This window comes from Boleophthalmus pectinirostris, unplaced genomic scaffold (assembly GCF_026225935.1).
Source record: "Boleophthalmus pectinirostris isolate CB_2022bp ecotype Guang Dong unplaced genomic scaffold, ASM2622593v1 HiC_scaffold_2, whole genome shotgun sequence".
Classification (NCBI taxonomy): Eukaryota; Metazoa; Chordata; class Actinopteri; order Gobiiformes; family Gobiidae; genus Boleophthalmus; species Boleophthalmus pectinirostris.
Genome location: NW_026571152.1, coordinates 26,694,308 through 26,711,387, shown reverse-complemented (window position 1 = coordinate 26,711,387; position 17,080 = coordinate 26,694,308). Strand labels below are relative to the sequence as shown.

Here is a 17,080-nt window from a genome sequence, read left to right as displayed (position 1 = left end):
CTTATTCTGTGTTTAACATTTGTTATGTCCAGTCTGACTAAGTTCCGCTGGACTGTACCTGCTAATGGAGAAATCATCTTGAGGATCTGGTTCTATTCAGAAAGCCCAGGGATTTTTGAACAGAAGTTTAACTTTGAAATGACGGGCACTCAAACTCAGTGGCAGCTTCTCTGTAAAGGAATTTGTTCATATCCTTCCATCAGCAAAGACTATAAGTCAGTGCACATCTTTAAGATTAAACCCATTGTTTTAATTGTACACTTATCAATCAATCACGTATCAGTCAAATTACATTTTACCTTTTTCTCCCAGGACTCTTTTTGTGTACAGTAAAAAGACACAATATGAAGAAACCGATGTCCACAAAACATATATTATTAATCCTGGGTACTTTGAATTTGGACCTTTGATCTGTAGCAAAACAAGAGACGGGTAAAATAGAATTGAATTCTTTCTAATATAGCTAAACCTGTCCAATATTTCATGTATGTATGTTTGTGTGTTTTTGTAGATACAAAGAAAGCAAGTATCCAGATAATACAGAAAAGCTTCTCATCCATAACACATCAGGAATAGAAGCTGAAATTCAGTTCAGCTTCCAAAATGACACCCAGGCAACTACGTATCTGTTAGAACCTCCAGCTATGACTCTGAAACCAAATGAGAAGCAGGTATCAAGAGAATCCCACTAGACTGTTTAGCAGTAAGTAAATAGCCAGGTTATCATATAAATGACATATTAAATATATGTTTTGTTGCTTAGGAATTGATGATATGGGCCTATCCAACTAAAGTGGGACAAATAAAGGATAGCATTGTGTGCCATATTAAAGATAATCCTGAACCTGTACTTATCAACGTTTCTTGTTGGGGAGTTCGGCCAGAGTTAGAGCTTGATACCAAAAGCTTGCCCTTTGACAAGACTGTAATACACAGGTAGAAATATTCTTAATATTACAGTATATATTCTGAAACCATGAGTGAGAAGAAGATTTTATGTGTGCTTGCTTTTGTAGACGTGTCAGCCGCACTGTGAACCTGCACAACAAGACAGCTGTCCCTGTGTCTTGGAAGTTGCAGGGGATAGATGACCTGGGGGATTTATTCAGTGTGCCACAAGATCAGGGCATTGTTCCACCTCGGTCAACTTTTCCTTTAACTTTGCACTTTAGAGCCAAAAAGCCGTTACACATTAAGAAGACCCTTCGCATAGAGGTGAGACTTCTGTAGCTGCTACACCACTATTTGAGTTACTCAAGATTCACTATAGTTGAAGTTCTTGATATTTCTTTTCTTGAATTTAGGTTTCAGATGTGGAGAAAATTTTGGGCATTATTCATACTGAGAATATTTCAGTCTCAGCTGAGGCCTATGATGTATCAATAAATATAGAACCGGGTAAGAAATGTTATCAGTTTCCTGAAAGGGACCATACAGAACTTTTCTTTGTACTGCATATTTAGTTTATTACATTTATACGTATGATAAAATATTTTCTCTTTGCTTTACTTTGTCTTTACCAGGTTGTTTGGATTTTGGAACTATTAAAGTCTTTGATGAAGCCAAGCCAACTCTCAGGATACGAAATCACGGGAAATATGAAATAGCTTATAAGTAAGGCTAACTGTGTGTTGTTATTGTGGTGTACAATACACGAAAATGACGGTATACTAACCTATGTTTTTACAAGGTTTACACTCGAGAAGACCCACCCAAATCAACCAAATCTAGATTCCCTTTTCAGCATTTCACCTCAAAGTGGTAAAGTTATGCCTCATGACAAGTCAGCAACTGTCCAGATAATCTGTAAGCCTAAGACTGAACTCTGCATCAGAGAGCAACCCATACTTCTCTGTCAGGTCAGTTTACACTACTTCATCACCAGTAAATACTCTGATGTTACTAGCACTAATGATTATGTACACTCTTTCTACAGGTTATTGAGCCTAATATTGGAGAAAAAGGGGAAACCATCGTCACTTTAGTAACCAAGGTTTCAGTTCAAGCAGTCTTCTCCAGGTTTGAGAGATCAATTTTGTATCTCACAAATAATTGTATTGTATATCTAGTTAAACTGTTGGATTGGTGCCTCCAGGTTCAAAATCTCACCAGCCTGTGACATTAACTTTGGTCCCCTGGTGTTTGGGAGCAAGAAAACCCAGTGTTTTCTTTTTGAGAACATTGGAGTGTTTGAGACACGCTTTTCAATCCACCGCAAAATCATAAGTTCCCTTGAGCGGTCAGGGTAAGTTGACACATACTGATGTAGTAGTTAATGATGAAAAAACAAACAAACAAACACTTCAAAGGTTTTAATTAAGTATAATGTAGTATTTTTATTATATATATTATAATAGATCTTTTTTATATGGAGATTATACTATTCTATGCTTTAATGACTGGAAATATTTGTTGTTTTTTAATTATTAAGGGTGTGTCTGTATTTTAACTCCTCAATCAGGTTCAATCCTGTTCCTGGTGGCAAAGTGAAACCTGAGGGTATACAAAAAGACATGAGCACAGTACAGGTAAGCCTTCACAGGGACCTCTATGTACTGTTAAAGTTAACAAGAAGCTCATAAGGATCTGTTGTGTACTTAGACCCGGCTGACGATAGGGGTGTTCTCCGTATACCCCTGCACTGCCGTGGTGTTGCCAGGCTGTCAGCAGGTGGTCACTGTTGAATGTAGTGGAGATCAGCTGGGCATCTGTGATCAGGATTTAGCCATAGATATATATGACCGTGATCCCTCGGACCATCCTGATGGCATACCATACAGACTACTGGCTGAAGTATACAAGACAGGTACTTTCAAGTGCAATGTTACAAGACTGAGAAACACATGGTTTAAAATTAATTGTAGTAATTGTATGTTTTTTTCTCTTTTGATTTGGTCAACTATCTGTGTACCTGACTTTTCCTGCATAACTTTTTCAGGCATTTTATTGGAACCAAGCTCTATCTTTGAAGAGCACTTTTTGTGTCAAAACAGCCATCAGCTATCTTCCGAGCAGTTTGCCAATGCTAAGAGCCTTTATGTCACGGAAGAAAACAAGTTCATTTTCAACAAAGTTTTAGTGGGACAAACTGCAAGTGCTCGCTTCAAACTTACAAATAATACCAAAGTCCCTTGCAGTCTCAACGTTGCTATTAGATATATTGGTCCAAAGATGGAGAAGGTAACTTTTTTGTTGATAATATTTGACTATTGTTTCACATTAGATGAATCAGCATGTTTTTATCTCTTAACAGATGCCACTTCATGAGGAGATCTTTCATTTATCTCCTTCAACTCTGTCTATACCTAGTCAGTCACACTGTTTTGCTGAGGTCACCTTCACTCCGCTTGTGATGACGACATACCATGCGGTGCTTGAGGCCTCAATGGATGGAGCCACACAGAGGAACAGGTATTATGTGGTGTTTACTTGTATTTTATCATACAATTAAAAACTTTTGTCATCAGCATGTATTTACTTCTAATTAAGAATGACGCCCACAAATAAAAGCAAGGTGCTGGAGTTTGATATTCTCGGTGAAGGGACTCTGCCTCGTGTGTGTGTGGTTCATCCTCCCCTTAAGAACAGCTCTGGTGACCCACTGCTGCAGTTTAGACGTTCTTTATCGGACAAAGAAAAACACGATCATTTGTGCTGCTAAATGATGGAAATGCCCCAGCTCAAGTAAGATTCAGCCTTATACAAGCAACTGCTTTTCACACAAAGTAAAATATAAACCAGTGTATTTTTAATGAATCTTATTAATGATTTAGGTTCAAATTGATATGCCTGACAAAGATGGAGTGTTTACCCTCAGTACAGCGCCAGGCAACAACTGCAGTTCCATTGGCACTGTAGTACTTAAGAACAACTCTGACCCAGGTATCTGTGCACTTTCGTTGTGTCAGAATTAAACACAATATATTTGTAACCACGTGTTGTCTTTTTAGAGCCCCAGTCTGCGTACAGAGCCATCACCCAACTAAATGTTCAGGAGAAAGCTGAGTTTGAAGTCAGCTTTTGTTCCAAAAAGGTCCAAAAATGTCATACCGAGGTGTACTTAGATGACACCCAATACAACAACATCACAATATTTGTTGCTGGAGAGGCCTACCAAGAAATTGTCTCACTGGAGAACATCAAACAACCTTTAATTGAAACAGATCACATTGTCGATGGTTAGTATGTTGAGAATATGTAAATGATGATAAATAAATAACTTTAACTTTTTTTATTTAAATATCCCCAATTGGCATATAGGAAATTATGAAATTCTGGATTTTGGTGAGTGCTATGTAGATGTGACAAACCAAGAAAGCTTTACTATGGTCAACCACAGCAAAGACAAAGTGCTGCGGTTTGAATGGCCTCCTGCGGGGCCCCAAGTCAGTTTTTCTCCACAGGTAATTTGATTTGAACAAACTAGATTTTTTTTTATTAATTAACTTAACTATTACTTTTTATTAGTTAGCATAACTTTAAAATGGTTGCATAAACATAGAAGGTAATCGTGCTTTTTTCCAGGTTGGCCATCTTCACCCTGGATGCTCAAAAGATGTGGTTGTCTCATTTCACACCAGTCAGCCCTTCAGTCTGAAAAGTAAACCAATGAAATGTAAAGTGACTCAGGTGGTGTTCGAGGAGCCTCTGGAGCAAGTGTTGGACTGGGATGACCGGCAAAAGACACTTCACTCCACGAGTGCTGATAAACCAAACGATAAAGCAGCCTCTGCCGCATCGTCGCCACAACCTGCCAACAAGAAGGTGTGAGCTCTGTTCCTCCATATTCACACAGCCCCTTTACTACAAATGACTCATACACTTTTTATTTTGCAGGGAATAAAGACAGATCCCGAGCCCAGCTGCTCTGTGGTAGATGGCTGGCATTTGGACCTAGAATTGCGCATCAATGCAATTTGTGACTATGCCAAGTTTAGCTGTAGCGCTACCACTATAAACTTTGAAGACACTATGCTTTATCAGACCAGCCTTCAAAAGTAAGTCAGACTAGCTTTATAAATATTAAATTTTGCTGACAAAACCCTTATAAGTCAATGTCAATGTTTTAACAGATTGCAACTATCTAATGAGGGCAATGTGAGCCTGGCATTTTCATGGAAAGTTCAAATGGATCATGACAAAACAGGTTCAGTGACATGATAATCTAAATTTCAAGTTTAAAGGTTTTTAGTTTGGATCTGAAGGATTAAAACTGTGTGGTTATGTATTACCTTTTAGATGAGACCTCTCGTCCGAACTCTGGGTCCTCAAATGTTGTGACGCGTCCTTCCAGTGCAGCTGACAGTATGGTGTCCTTTCTAAGCATTAACCCAGAGCTGGTCCCCTTCACTGTGGAGCCCTGCATAGGGACTATTAAGCCCAGAGCTACACAAGAGTTTAACATCCGCTTTTCTCCCTTGGAAGTGTCGCAATTTGAAGGCATGCTTAAATGCAGGTAAATCTATGTTAACTTATTGGTATTTTATTGTATGTATATATAATATTTATATATTATACTGCATTAATTTGGTTCTAACCTTCCAACATGCTGTATTTTTAACTCTGGGTGTTTTGTGTGTCTTTTCTTCAGTATCCCTAACTTGCAGAAAAAGGACCAGCCTCCCTCTGTTTCAGTGTGCGGTCTCAGCATGATGCCAAATTGCCACTTTGACCTTGAAGACTCAGACTACATCAGTGGAAGACGTCGTAATTCTGAGTTTAGAAGTCCCTTAGACCCTAAGACAAGAGTTGTTGAGTTCGTTGCTGTTGGTTTATCTGCGTCATCTACAAAGTAATTGAAAAAACTACTTTAAAGAACACTGTTTGAAAAGGATAACTGTTTTATCATGCACACTCCCTTTTCAGGCGTTTCTTTGTGTTAAACCCAACAAACAAACCATACTCATTTAAGTGGAGATGTGAGGATTCCAGTGGGTGCTCATTTCGATGTTTGACTCCAAGTGGTATTCTTGAGCCCAAGGAGAAAGCAGAGGTGAAATGAAAAAGCTGTCAATTAAACACTTGACATGTAAAATGTTTACTTGATAACAGTGTGTGTTTGCAGGTTCACTTGGAGTATGTGTCTGAGCAGATGGATGTGGTGGAATCATCATGGAGCTTTGTGATTGACACTCTGTCAGTGTCTGTTCCATTTCTGTTTGTGGGAACCACAAGAGCACCACTTATCTATCTTGATAAAGCTCTGATCAACTTTGGAGATTTACTTGTTGGTATGTGTTCATTTGGATATGCACATCAAGCTACTGGCTTCATAAACGTAATAGATAAATAAATAAACGTAAATAATATGGGCAATCTTAATATGTGGCACTCATAGGAAATAAGGCTGAGCAAACAGTACATTTAGTAAACGGAGAGGAAGAGCCTTTTCACTTCTCAGTGTTGCAGCCATCTCTTCTGTGTGAAGATCAGCTCTCCAGCCTCGTCATGCAGCCCATGAGTGGCTCACTGGGACCAAAAGAAAGGTTACATTTACATTTTCCCAAAGTTTAACTTTTCAGCCTTTTACATACAGTGTTTTACATCTCTCAAACAACTACCCAATAGTTATCTTTTATCACATAGTTTTGTTATGTTCTGTGTGTTGTTAAAATTACATATACATACACCTATGTTTGTGCTGTAGGTGTCCACTGTCTGTATCGTTTGCACCCAATCGCCAAGGCTATATGAGCTTCAGGGTGTTTCTGAAGGTGAAAAGGATGCTAGAGCCACTTGCCCTAACTGTTAAAGCTGACTGTTTTTCCATGGGCATGCTGGTTCTAGTAGAAAACCCAAATGGTGGTTTGAGAGAGCTCAGACCTGACCACATTGAGAGCATCGACTTTGAAAGGGTCAGGAAACTGCTTCACTTGCACAATAACTTCACGTCTACAGTTTCTGCTTAACATTTCTTTGTTTATCACTTTAGGTTGGGATTTCAGAACAATCTTCTTTCCGCTTCCTGGTTTCCAGCCTTGCAAAATGTGAGCTGGACATCACCTTTGACACAGCAGGCCCCAGTAACCTGCTGCAGTATTTAAGAGCTGAGCCAAAGCACGCAACTGTGGAGGTCGACAAGCAGCTGCAATTATCACTTTTCTTTTGTCCTCTGAGTATCTGTAACCTTCAAGATGTTAAACTGAGTATCAAGGTGAGCCAGGTGTATCCAGACTTGCCCTTAAAACTAGTCCAACTTAGCACAAAAAAAGAAAATGAAATAAATAATGAATAATGGTATTGTATCCTGAATCCCGGCAGGTGAAAAATGGAGCAACTTTTAATTTAGACGTTAAAGGCAAAGGCACAGCGCCAAGCTTTGACTTTTCTTTCACTAAACACAATTTTGGAAAGTGCTTCGTACAAAGTCCAGCGATGCTTTCTCCCACACAAACTCTAGTAATCAGAAATAAAGACAAAAGGGACATCAGGTGGGTCCTTGTACTATTAATACTATATTCATTCTACTGCATGGTGTTTTAACATTATTATATTTTGTGTACACAGTGTCCAATGCCAGTTTGCGAACACATCTTATCTGGAGCTTGCCTTCCAACCCACAATTCTGGCTGCAGGTGCAGACTTGAAAATTCCCATCACATTTTCTCCTCAAGAGGCGCGCCGTTACCAGGAAAACCTGGACTTTATCCTCAACAGCTGTGTCACCAAACAAGTGGAGATTCTGGGGCAGGGTATAGAGATCAAGGTGAGGATGAGTAAAGCTGAAGTAGTAGTAGTGTGTGTGTGTGTGTGTGTGTGTGTGTGTGTGTGTGTGTGTGTGGTGGGTGGGTGGGGGGGGGCCCTTATCCAAACATGTAGAGCTGGGAATAATGTGGAAAATAGAAATCTTTAATCAATTACCTTATAGTCCTATCATAATGCTCTCTGTGTATTTCTATATACTTGTACATGTTCCATTCTCTAGCTGGAAGTAAAGGATCCAAAACACAGAAAAATCAACTTTGGATCACTAACACTTGGAAAAAAAGTGAAAAAACGTGTTGTTTTGGTGAACCGCAGCTGTGTCAACCTCTCTTTTTCTCTTCATCTCAACTGTAACACTCCACTTGACCCAAAGGTAGTAAGCGCACGAAGTAATAAGCAATTTCTACACAACAGCACTACTTAAACCTTTGTGTGTTTAGGATTTGTCAGTATTGCCGACTGGACAGCTGAACCTTAAAGCTGGTGAATCATGCTCTGCAGAGATCCAGTTCGCTCCTCAACAACATGTACCAAAGTTTACTGTGGAGCTGCAGGCGGAAACACTGGGCCTGTTACACCCCCTACTGTCCATTCGAGGGTCCTGCCAGGTAGTGTTCATAAAGCAACTCTTTAAAATGTTTATACTGAGCATTTGTCATGTCACAAAGATGTTGGTCATGTTTGTGAAATAATATCGCTAATGCGCTTGTGTCAAACAAACAGGGAGTAGAGGTTCACTTGGATCAAAACCACATTGCATTTGGAGCTATAGTCCAGCATTGTAAAACCAGCAGAAAGATTGTCATGATAAACACTGGTGATATTGGTGGGAAGTAAGTTGTGTTTTCACCTTTTAGTTTCTTAGCTATACTTGTATTTCCTCGCTTTCCTTAAACATTAAAAACCATAAAAAAGTGTTTAAACCATTATTTTGTACCTCCAGTCTCATTTGATTTTCAGTTATGTCAGTGAGCTACTTTCAACATTTTATTGACATTGAAGCTAAACACTAAGCTACTTTTGTTTCCTCCTCACTAGGTTTTTCTGGAAAATGGAGAAATTTCCTCCTTCATTGTCCATTTCTCCTAAGAAAGGTTCTATTGGTCCAAACATGGAAGTTCCCTTTGAACTTGTCTTTGCCCCTGTGCATCTCAGCAGTGACAGCAGGTTTGAGAATCTGCCTTGTGTTGTGGAGGGTCGCAGCGCACCCTTAACCCTTACTGTCACTGGCTCCTGTGTAATGGCCTCTAGCAAAGAGGTAAATACTCCTGTATATAACTCAATTTTATTAAGGTGCATTGTATAACTTTTCTGGTGGGGGGTCCGTCATCTGCTTGTTTTCATGGTTATGTCATTGCTCTGCCTGGAATGTTCCACATAACAGTATGACATTAAACAGCTCTACCTTACATTTATTCAATTACGGATGGTTTTCTTGCTCAAAAATATCTAGAAAAACAAGCATTCTGACCATGAGTGGGGTTGTCTCTCCACAGATCTGATCTGTAAGTTGGTCTCATTTTGGTCCCTATGAAGATAGAAAGGTTTAATACCATACTGTCCTTCCACCAGAAAAGTTACCCGATGCATCTTTAAGCATCCTTTAATAAATATAACTCTAATCAATGTTCTTGAGGGAATGATACATCATGCTTCCTATTAAATAATTACTGGACTTTGCGTCTTGTCTCCAGGTGGTAAATTTTGTTTGCCCAGTGCGTAGCTCACACACCCAGAGCCTGTCTGTGCAGAACCCCACAAACCTGAGCTGTACCATCAGACCCGTGATCGAGGGAGAGCAGTGGACATGTGCACCAGTTATAGTGCTGGAACCTCTTCAGCATAAGATGTTTGAATCACATACAGCCCTCTTACTATGACCATTGAGGGGAACAAGCACCTGGTATATGATTTTCTTTATTCTAGTTATTAGTATGACATCTTGACAAACTTATGTTAATACTAAATCCTTTCTTTAGGGTTCAGTGTTTTTCTCCTTCCCGGATGGGACAGGCCTGCTCTACTCTCTTCAGGGTACAGCTGAGGCTCCTAAGGCTGAGGACACTATTGTGCACGAGCTGCCAGCCAAATGTCACCACACAGAGCTCCTCTCAGTGCACAACTGGCTTATGAAACAACAACGGTAAAACTATTTGTACAGTATATACCATTTCAATGAGCTCAATAGTTCATTGAAATGGTATATACTGTACATTTTGTCTAACTTAATCCATTGGTGCTAACAGTTCGCATATGGTTGAGCCTATACAAGTCTATTTTGAAGCCATTAAATGATTTTCAAAGGAATTTACAGAAGTGACAAAGAATGTTATTTTTTCTTTTCACTTTAGATTCCATGTTCTGTTGGAGTTTATTAAGCCAGAAAGGCCTGATGCTACAGTCTCTTTTAGTGGCCTACATTTCATTGATGTTCCTGCTTTGAGCAATCGTGACTATAAACTGTCCTTTTTCACCTACAAAACTGGTCAATACAACACTAAGGTTCAGTTTCAGACTCTAACTACGTACTTCTTTATGGGAATCGTACTTTTTGCAAATTAGCAATACAACTTGTTCTATGTTTCTTCAGGTGACATTTCGTAATGACATCTCAGGAGAATATCTGTTTTACCTGATCACTTTCAAGGCCACATCTTACCAGGTTCAGTCCACTATAGAGCTGGTGACTACTGTCCGCCAGCCGGTCTCAGCCACAGTGCACATAGAGAACCCCCTCCCCACGAATGTCTATCTCACTACTGAGTGCAAAAGCTCTGAGATCAGTCTGCCAGTCCAGCACACTGTCCCGGGACACTCTAAAGTATGTGTTTATTTTTCTATGTATGATGTGTCTGTGTTAAAATTATTAAAAACAGCTATGTTTTTCAGGATCCTCTAAGCTTTGAATACCTGCCCTTACAAGCTGGGAAGACTACAGCACGGCTAACTCTGAGCAATAATGAATTAGGATATTTTTACTATGATTTGCTCCTTCAAGCTTTGCCTCCACCTTTGGAGAAAACTGTCCACTTTACTGCATCTCTTGGTACCAGTCACTCCGTCAGTGTCAAGTTTACCAACTTTTCTCGCACCAGGGCTGAATACTCTTGCAAGGTATGAATAGTTCAAACCCTCAAGTGTGCATAATGTGCCTATAATAGTAATTGATGACATGCTCTTCCCAATAGACGGATTGCCCAGATTTTCTTGTTGACAAGAGTGTGACTGCAGTGGCGGGATTCCAGGCAGGCTCTGAGGCCAGTGTAGATGTGGTCTTTGAGCCTCACCAGCTGGGAGAAGTGAGAGCTCAGCTGACTCTGTTCTCTGCTGCTGGAGGTGAATACATTTTTCCTCTGCATGGAGTGTGCCAGTCCCCCAAAACACAAGGGCCATTCAGCATCAGTGCAGGACGGGTGTTGTCTATACCTTTCAAAAATGTGTTTTTGCAAAACACTGAGTTTTCTTATCAGGTATGGCACTTTTCACCTGCACAATTGTATGTTATTCATGTAGAATCCATACTGCATAGTTGCATATTATATTTTACTTAATATTTTATCAATATTTTATTTTATCTTTTTTATTCCTATTTTTAGGTAAACAACCCATTATTTACTGTTAAAGGAGCAGAGACAATAAACTCCAAGAGGACACAGAATGTGATGGTGTCCTTTGAGCTTCCTCCTAGAGGTGGTTCTGGGCCATGGTTTGGCAGACTGACCATTTCCAGTCGGCCCTCAGACCCCCACGCCAAGCCCTGCTCCTGGGTCTTCTATCTGAAAGGATACAGACCGGTTTCTTCATAGAAGACAATATGTATACAATATGTATAAGATATATGTACTTCATTTATAAATATGCGTAAACAACACATCTTGTTTTGGTGTTGTTATTGGTGAGTTTTTTATAAGCTGTAAATGCCCACAAATTATTATATCCAAGTATTTAAACTGTCAGATCGAACCTCAAAAAGTGACTTTAATTTGAGAAACATTTCAGTGAATATTATTTCCCTGAGCCTATCAATATTCAATAAAGCCATATCGCCACATGGGGGCGGTATTCTCTAGTTGTAGAAAACCCTGCCCTCGTAGGTGACAGTTGGAGACAGTTGAGTTTGTTGCAGTTTAATAATGCTATTACTTTACACAGTGCAGGAGTGCACGAGGGCATACCCACTGTGCTGTTGGACACATGGTGGCGGAAAGGGCACGGTCACGGGAGTGACTTATTACAAAAGGTTACATCTCCATCTCTCTCTCACTCTACTCTAATGAGCACTTTGACTGACAGTTCTCCTGCTCCAAAATCCTTTGATGTTCTCCTGACACTGAAGGCAACGGGGATACACCACACTGCCGCACCCACTGTCAGCTGTCTTTAGGCTACAGCTCCATTTATCCATAGTGCTTTAATTAGTCCAGACACCGTACAGTGTATCACAACGGCTCTGCCTTTATTTAATGGGAGCATACTGTTAAGCAATAGGTTTACCTCCCATAAGGGAAAAGGACAAAAAGTAGTCTGCCTCCGTAATAATGTCAGATAAATGGACAAAGTTGTTAAATGTGGTATTTAACATTTTGAGAACACCTGTCCCTGATACAGTGTCTCAGACTGGGAAGAAAGAAACCAGTGGGTGTGTTTTGGGGTTGGTGCGATGATGTAAGAAGGAGGCAGGGGCTTCTCTCTCTCCCCCATAGAGCGCAGCATGAGCGCTCCGCGGCAAAAGGATGTGTGAGCAGGCAGCGCGTTACTGTAGGGACGGTGTCCACAAACTGCTTAACAAAGAACAACCCAAACTTCGCGCTCAGGAAAGCCGGGACCAGCCTAAACCCGTAGCCGGTCAGGACAGCGAGTCCGCAACGGCAGCGCAGTCCGGAAACAGCGGCGCTCAGCCCGGTGGAATCGACGGGCTCGTCCGCTGGATAGTCACCAAAATGAGCGACAACAAGAACGCCCCCACCCGGGAGTACGCCGCCAGTAAGGAAGAGGTGGCCGTGGCTCAGGAGCAGTTCTTCGCCCCGGAGCCGCGGAGAGGCATCTCGGTGATTTTAGATGTAAGTAGAGCTGTGCGCACTGGACGGGGCAGTGCGCACTTACGCACAGACCCGGCGAACAACTGTAGACTACTGTAACATCTTTAAAGGTTTCTTCTGTCAGTTTAACACTGTATGCACATTTGTAGTTCATCTTTACGAACCATGAACATCAAAAACAGTTGTAAACACGATTGGAAGGAGTCGCCTTTATTGGCAACTGTACTGAATGCACTAAGAGACGAACTGCACTGCACAGCCCGTCGCTTCTTGTGCGCTCTTTTGGGAGTCGGTCTGTTTTTTGTTTTGTTTTTTTGTGTTTTTTTTTTTGTTTTTTTTTTTTTTTCAGTTTTAAAAATGCTTAATTATTCACGACTTAACTTTGTATCTATAGACCTAATAACTGCCTGGTAAAATGGAAACACTGATTTTTATATTGTGACTTGGTGGAATGGTTAAAGCCGTTACAAATGCGGCTGGAGACTGCCTAAAGCTGCATGGATAAAGTGAAAAGTAGTTCATTTACTTCAGAATGACCATGACCCAGATATTCTGCTTGAGTGATAAGTAAAAAGGGTGCACAAAAATCTCATTATCATTGCAAAAACACCAGAGGGCCATTAGTATCCTACTATCCTATAAAAGACATTGGAACAAACCAGCAAGCGAAAAAGTAGAGCATTTTAAATAATTTTGGTGTGGGTCAGTGTTTAATCGGGCTGTGGTCTATTTTAAACTTAATTTCCTCAGTAAAAATTGGGCTAAACACCAATAAAGAATGTTGTGGCGTTTGTATGAATCCTTCTCCATCAGTGCAGGGTTGAAGGAGCTGCAGTTCACCTCCTCAAAGCTATTCCCAGACCAGCAAGTAGACATTCTCAATTTTCCCTCAGTCTTCCACTATCCCCCTTCCACTTGACGTAAAGACGCTCAAAAGGCAGAAGAGCTGTTCAAACCGCCTCAGTTAGGTCTGTCACAATAATTACTATATCAATTCATTGTTCAAACGAAACTGGAACAAGATTTTCGGGTGTGTGCTTTTCTTTGCACTACTGGGAAGTTTTTTTTGTAAATTTTTGGCTATATGATAAGATTTGAGCAATAAAATGTTGAATTCATAACATCTATGACTCAGATAGAAACAATATAAGTACTTCATTCTGTTATTTATTTATTGTAGCTCATGATTTTTAACAATATTGTACATTTAGGATAGTTTTTTTTTTTTTTTAAATCTGCTCTTGAGTTATTGAGTCAGTAGCATAAAAAAATAAAAATCAGAATTATCTTTTAATGTCTATATTTACTTACAGCTAAATATCAAACTTAAAAATGCAGTGTGACAGGCCTAACCTTAGTTGCTTTGGAGGAGCAGTGACTCTATTCCAAGCTCTCCCCCAAGTGACTGAGCTCTGGACAGCGCTGTCTCCGTAGCCCGCACACTGTGACATAATCTGCTTTTGACTGTCAAAATCCAAGATGTGTCTTTTAAATCATGTCCCAAAGTGTACTGACATATTAATATGATCTAGTGGGACCACAGACAGTATATTATGAGGCATGTGCTTCATCATACACTCATACAGCCGCTGTATTCCTCCAGAGGACACTGTTCCTTCCTGTTCTGAATAGTTATTCTGCCTCTGTTTGGTTGAACATCTGCATAATATCTGCTTTAAATCACCAGGGATTAGACTAATTTTTGTACAGAAAAGAAACATACAGGATAGTTGGTCATGCTTTATAGTCTACCACTTACAGAAACACAACTTCAGCATGCTCTCTCTCTCTCTCTCTCTCTCTCTACTCTCTACTCTCTGTCTCTCTCTCTCTCTCACCTCTCTCTCTTCTCTCTACTCTCTCTCACACACGCTCTACTCTCTCTCTCTCTCTCTCTCTCTCTCTCTCTCTCTCTCTCTCTCTCTCTCTCTCTCTCTCTCTCTCTCTCTCTCTCTCTCTCTCTCTCTCTCTCTCTCTCTCTCTCTCTCTCTCTCTCTCTCTCTCTCTCTCTCTCTACTCTCTCTCTCTCTCTCTCTCTCTCTCTCTCTCTCTCTCTCTCTCTCTCTCTCTCTCTCTCTCTCTCTCTCTCTCTCTCTCTCTCTCTCTCTCTCTCTACTCTCTACTCTCTGTCTCTTCTCTCTCTCTCTCACCTCTCTCTCTTCTCTCTACTCTCTCTCACACACGCTACTCTCTCTCTCTCTCTCTCTCTCTCTCTCTCTCTCTCTCTCTCTACTCTCTACTCTCTCTCTCTTCTCTCTCTCTCTCGCTACTCTCGCTACTCTCTCTCTCTCTCTCTCTCTCTCTCTCTCTCTCTCTCTACTCTCTACTCTCTGTCTTCTCTCTCTCTCTCGCCTCTCTCTCTTTCTCTCTACTCTCTCTCACACACGCTCTACTCTCTCTCTCTCTCTCTCTCTCTCTCTCATGCTCTCTAGTCTCTCTCTCTTCTCTCTCTCTCCTCTCTCTCTTCTCTCTCACTCTCTCTACTCTGTCTCTCTCTCTCTCACACACACATGCTCTAGTCTCTCTCTCTCTCTCTCTCTCTACTCTCTCTCTCTCTCTATTCTCTTCTCTCTCTCGCTCTCACTCTCTCTACTCTCTCTCTCTCTCTCACACACACACACTCTAGTCTCTCTCTCTCTCTTCTCTCTCTCTCTCTCTCTCTCTCTCTCTACTCTCTCTCACACACGCTCTCTCTCTCTCTCTCTCTCTCTCTCTCTCTCTCTCATGCTCTAGTCTCTCTCTCTCTACTCTCTCTCTCTCTCTCTCTCTCTCTCTTCTCTCTTTCTCTCTCTCTCTCTCTCTCTCTCACACATGCTCTAGTCTCTCTCTCTATATATATATATTCTCTTCTCTCTCTCTACTCTCTCTCTTCTCTCTCTCTCTCTCTCTCTCTCTCTCTATTCTCTTCTCTCTCTCTCTCTATCTCTCTCTCTCTCTCTCTCTCTCTCTCTCTCTCTCTCTCTCTCCTCTCTCTCTTCTCTCTCTCTTCTCTCTCACACATGCTCTCTCTTGTCTCTCTCTCTCTCTCTCTCTCTCTCTCTCTCTCTCTCTCTCTCTCTTCTCTCTCTCTCTCTCTACTCTCTCTCTCTCACACACACATGCTCTAGTCTCTCTCTAGTCTCTCTCTCTCTCTACTCTCTTCTCTCTCTCTCTTCTCTCTCTACTCTCTCTCTCTCTCTAGTCTCTCTCTCTCTACTCTCTTCTCTCTCTCTCTTCTCTCTCTACTCTCTCTCTCTCTCTAGTCTCTCTCTCTCTACTCTCTTCTCTCTCTCTCTTTCCCCCTCTACTCTCTCTCTCTCTCTACTCTCTCTCACATGCTCTAGTCTCTCTCTCTCACATGCTCTAGTCTCTCTCTCTACTCTCTCTCTCTACTCTCTCTCTCTCTCTCTCTCTCTCTCTCTCTCTCTCTCTAGCTACTCTCTCTTCTCTCTCTCTACACTCTCTATCTACTCACTCTCTCTCTCTACTCTCTCTCTCTCTCTCTCTTCTCTCTCTCTCTGTACTCTCTCTCTCCATCCCTCTTCTCTCTCCCTCTTTATCATTTTGTGCACAGTTTCTGTTCATTCAAGGCTTTCCCATCTCTCTCTTCAGTCTCTCTTTCTCTCTCTCTCCCTCTATCTTTACCCCCTCTCCCTCCCTCCCTCTCTCTCTGTTGTATCTCCCTTTCTCTCTCTCTCTCTCTCTCTCTCTCCCTCCCTCTTTTTTGTATCTCCCCCTCTCCCTCTCCTTCCTTCTCCATGTCCCTCTACATTGTATCTCCCTCCCTCTGTTGTATCTCCCCCCTCTCCCTCTCTCTCTCTCTTCTGCCCCCCCCCCCCCCCCCCCCCCCCCCTCCCCCCCTCTCGCCCCTCTTCTCGCTCTCTTGTCTCCCTCCCTCTCTCTCTCTCTTCCTCTGTCTCCCTCCCTCTCTTGCTCTCTCTTCTCTCCCCTCTCTCTCCCTCTCTCTCTTCCTCTCACTTTGTGCACGGTCCTTGTTCATTCAAGGCTTTCTCTACATTCCCCCCCCTCTCTCTTTTCCCTCCCCCTCTTTCTCCCTCTCTCCCCCTCTCCTTCTCTCTCCCTCTCTCTACCCCTCCCCTCTCACTCATTCTCTCTCTCATTTTGTGCACGGTCCTTGTTCATTCAAGGCTTTCCCATTTCCCTCTCTCCGTCTCTCTCTCTCTCTCATTCCCTTGTTCATTTAAGGCTTTCCCTGCGTCCCCTCTCGCTCTCGGCCTCTGCTGGTTTCAGACGAGTGTGTTTTGCGTGATTGTGCCCCTGGGTGCTGTAGTGAGGCGGAACAATGTAGCGCAGCATGTCGTTTCAAACTTCTCAGCTGTTAATGATTTTCACTTTGG

The 17,080-nt window shown here is 41.6% G+C and overlaps 2 protein-coding genes across 2 annotated transcripts in view; both read left to right on the top strand.

The window, feature by feature from the left end:
• Nucleotides 1–11,510, top strand: part of hydin (HYDIN axonemal central pair apparatus protein) — a 41,321-nt gene extending 29,811 nt beyond the window's left edge. Inside the window, 43 exon segments of the mRNA XM_055155895.1 lie at nt 33–215; nt 313–432; nt 512–671; nt 764–936; nt 1,017–1,215; nt 1,305–1,398; nt 1,524–1,614; nt 1,691–1,859; nt 1,937–2,019; nt 2,096–2,245; nt 2,462–2,528; nt 2,602–2,806; nt 2,939–3,180; nt 3,254–3,411; nt 3,490–3,623; nt 3,626–3,684; nt 3,774–3,882; nt 3,951–4,178; nt 4,261–4,403; nt 4,525–4,764; nt 4,837–4,997; nt 5,073–5,175; nt 5,244–5,455; nt 5,591–5,791; nt 5,866–5,992; nt 6,065–6,230; nt 6,338–6,485; nt 6,647–6,854; nt 6,932–7,153; nt 7,261–7,430; nt 7,507–7,705; nt 7,925–8,077; nt 8,145–8,312; nt 8,428–8,537; nt 8,743–8,962; nt 9,399–9,558; nt 9,561–9,607; nt 9,684–9,847; nt 10,056–10,206; nt 10,295–10,525; nt 10,594–10,818; nt 10,893–11,174; nt 11,301–11,510. Of these exon segments, the coding sequence (XP_055011870.1) occupies nt 33–215; nt 313–432; nt 512–671; nt 764–936; nt 1,017–1,215; nt 1,305–1,398; nt 1,524–1,614; nt 1,691–1,859; nt 1,937–2,019; nt 2,096–2,245; nt 2,462–2,528; nt 2,602–2,806; nt 2,939–3,180; nt 3,254–3,411; nt 3,490–3,623; nt 3,626–3,684; nt 3,774–3,882; nt 3,951–4,178; nt 4,261–4,403; nt 4,525–4,764; nt 4,837–4,997; nt 5,073–5,175; nt 5,244–5,455; nt 5,591–5,791; nt 5,866–5,992; nt 6,065–6,230; nt 6,338–6,485; nt 6,647–6,854; nt 6,932–7,153; nt 7,261–7,430; nt 7,507–7,705; nt 7,925–8,077; nt 8,145–8,312; nt 8,428–8,537; nt 8,743–8,962; nt 9,399–9,558; nt 9,561–9,607; nt 9,684–9,847; nt 10,056–10,206; nt 10,295–10,525; nt 10,594–10,818; nt 10,893–11,174; nt 11,301–11,510 (7,045 nt within the window).
• Nucleotides 11,511–12,437: 927 nt separating this feature from the next.
• necab2 (N-terminal EF-hand calcium binding protein 2) overlaps nt 12,438–17,080 on the top strand; it is a 148,185-nt gene continuing 143,542 nt past the window's right edge. The window contains exon 1 of the mRNA XM_020935321.2: nt 12,438–12,764. Within this exon, the coding sequence (XP_020790980.1) occupies nt 12,438–12,764 (327 nt within the window). The remainder of the gene's footprint in view (nt 12,765–17,080) is intronic.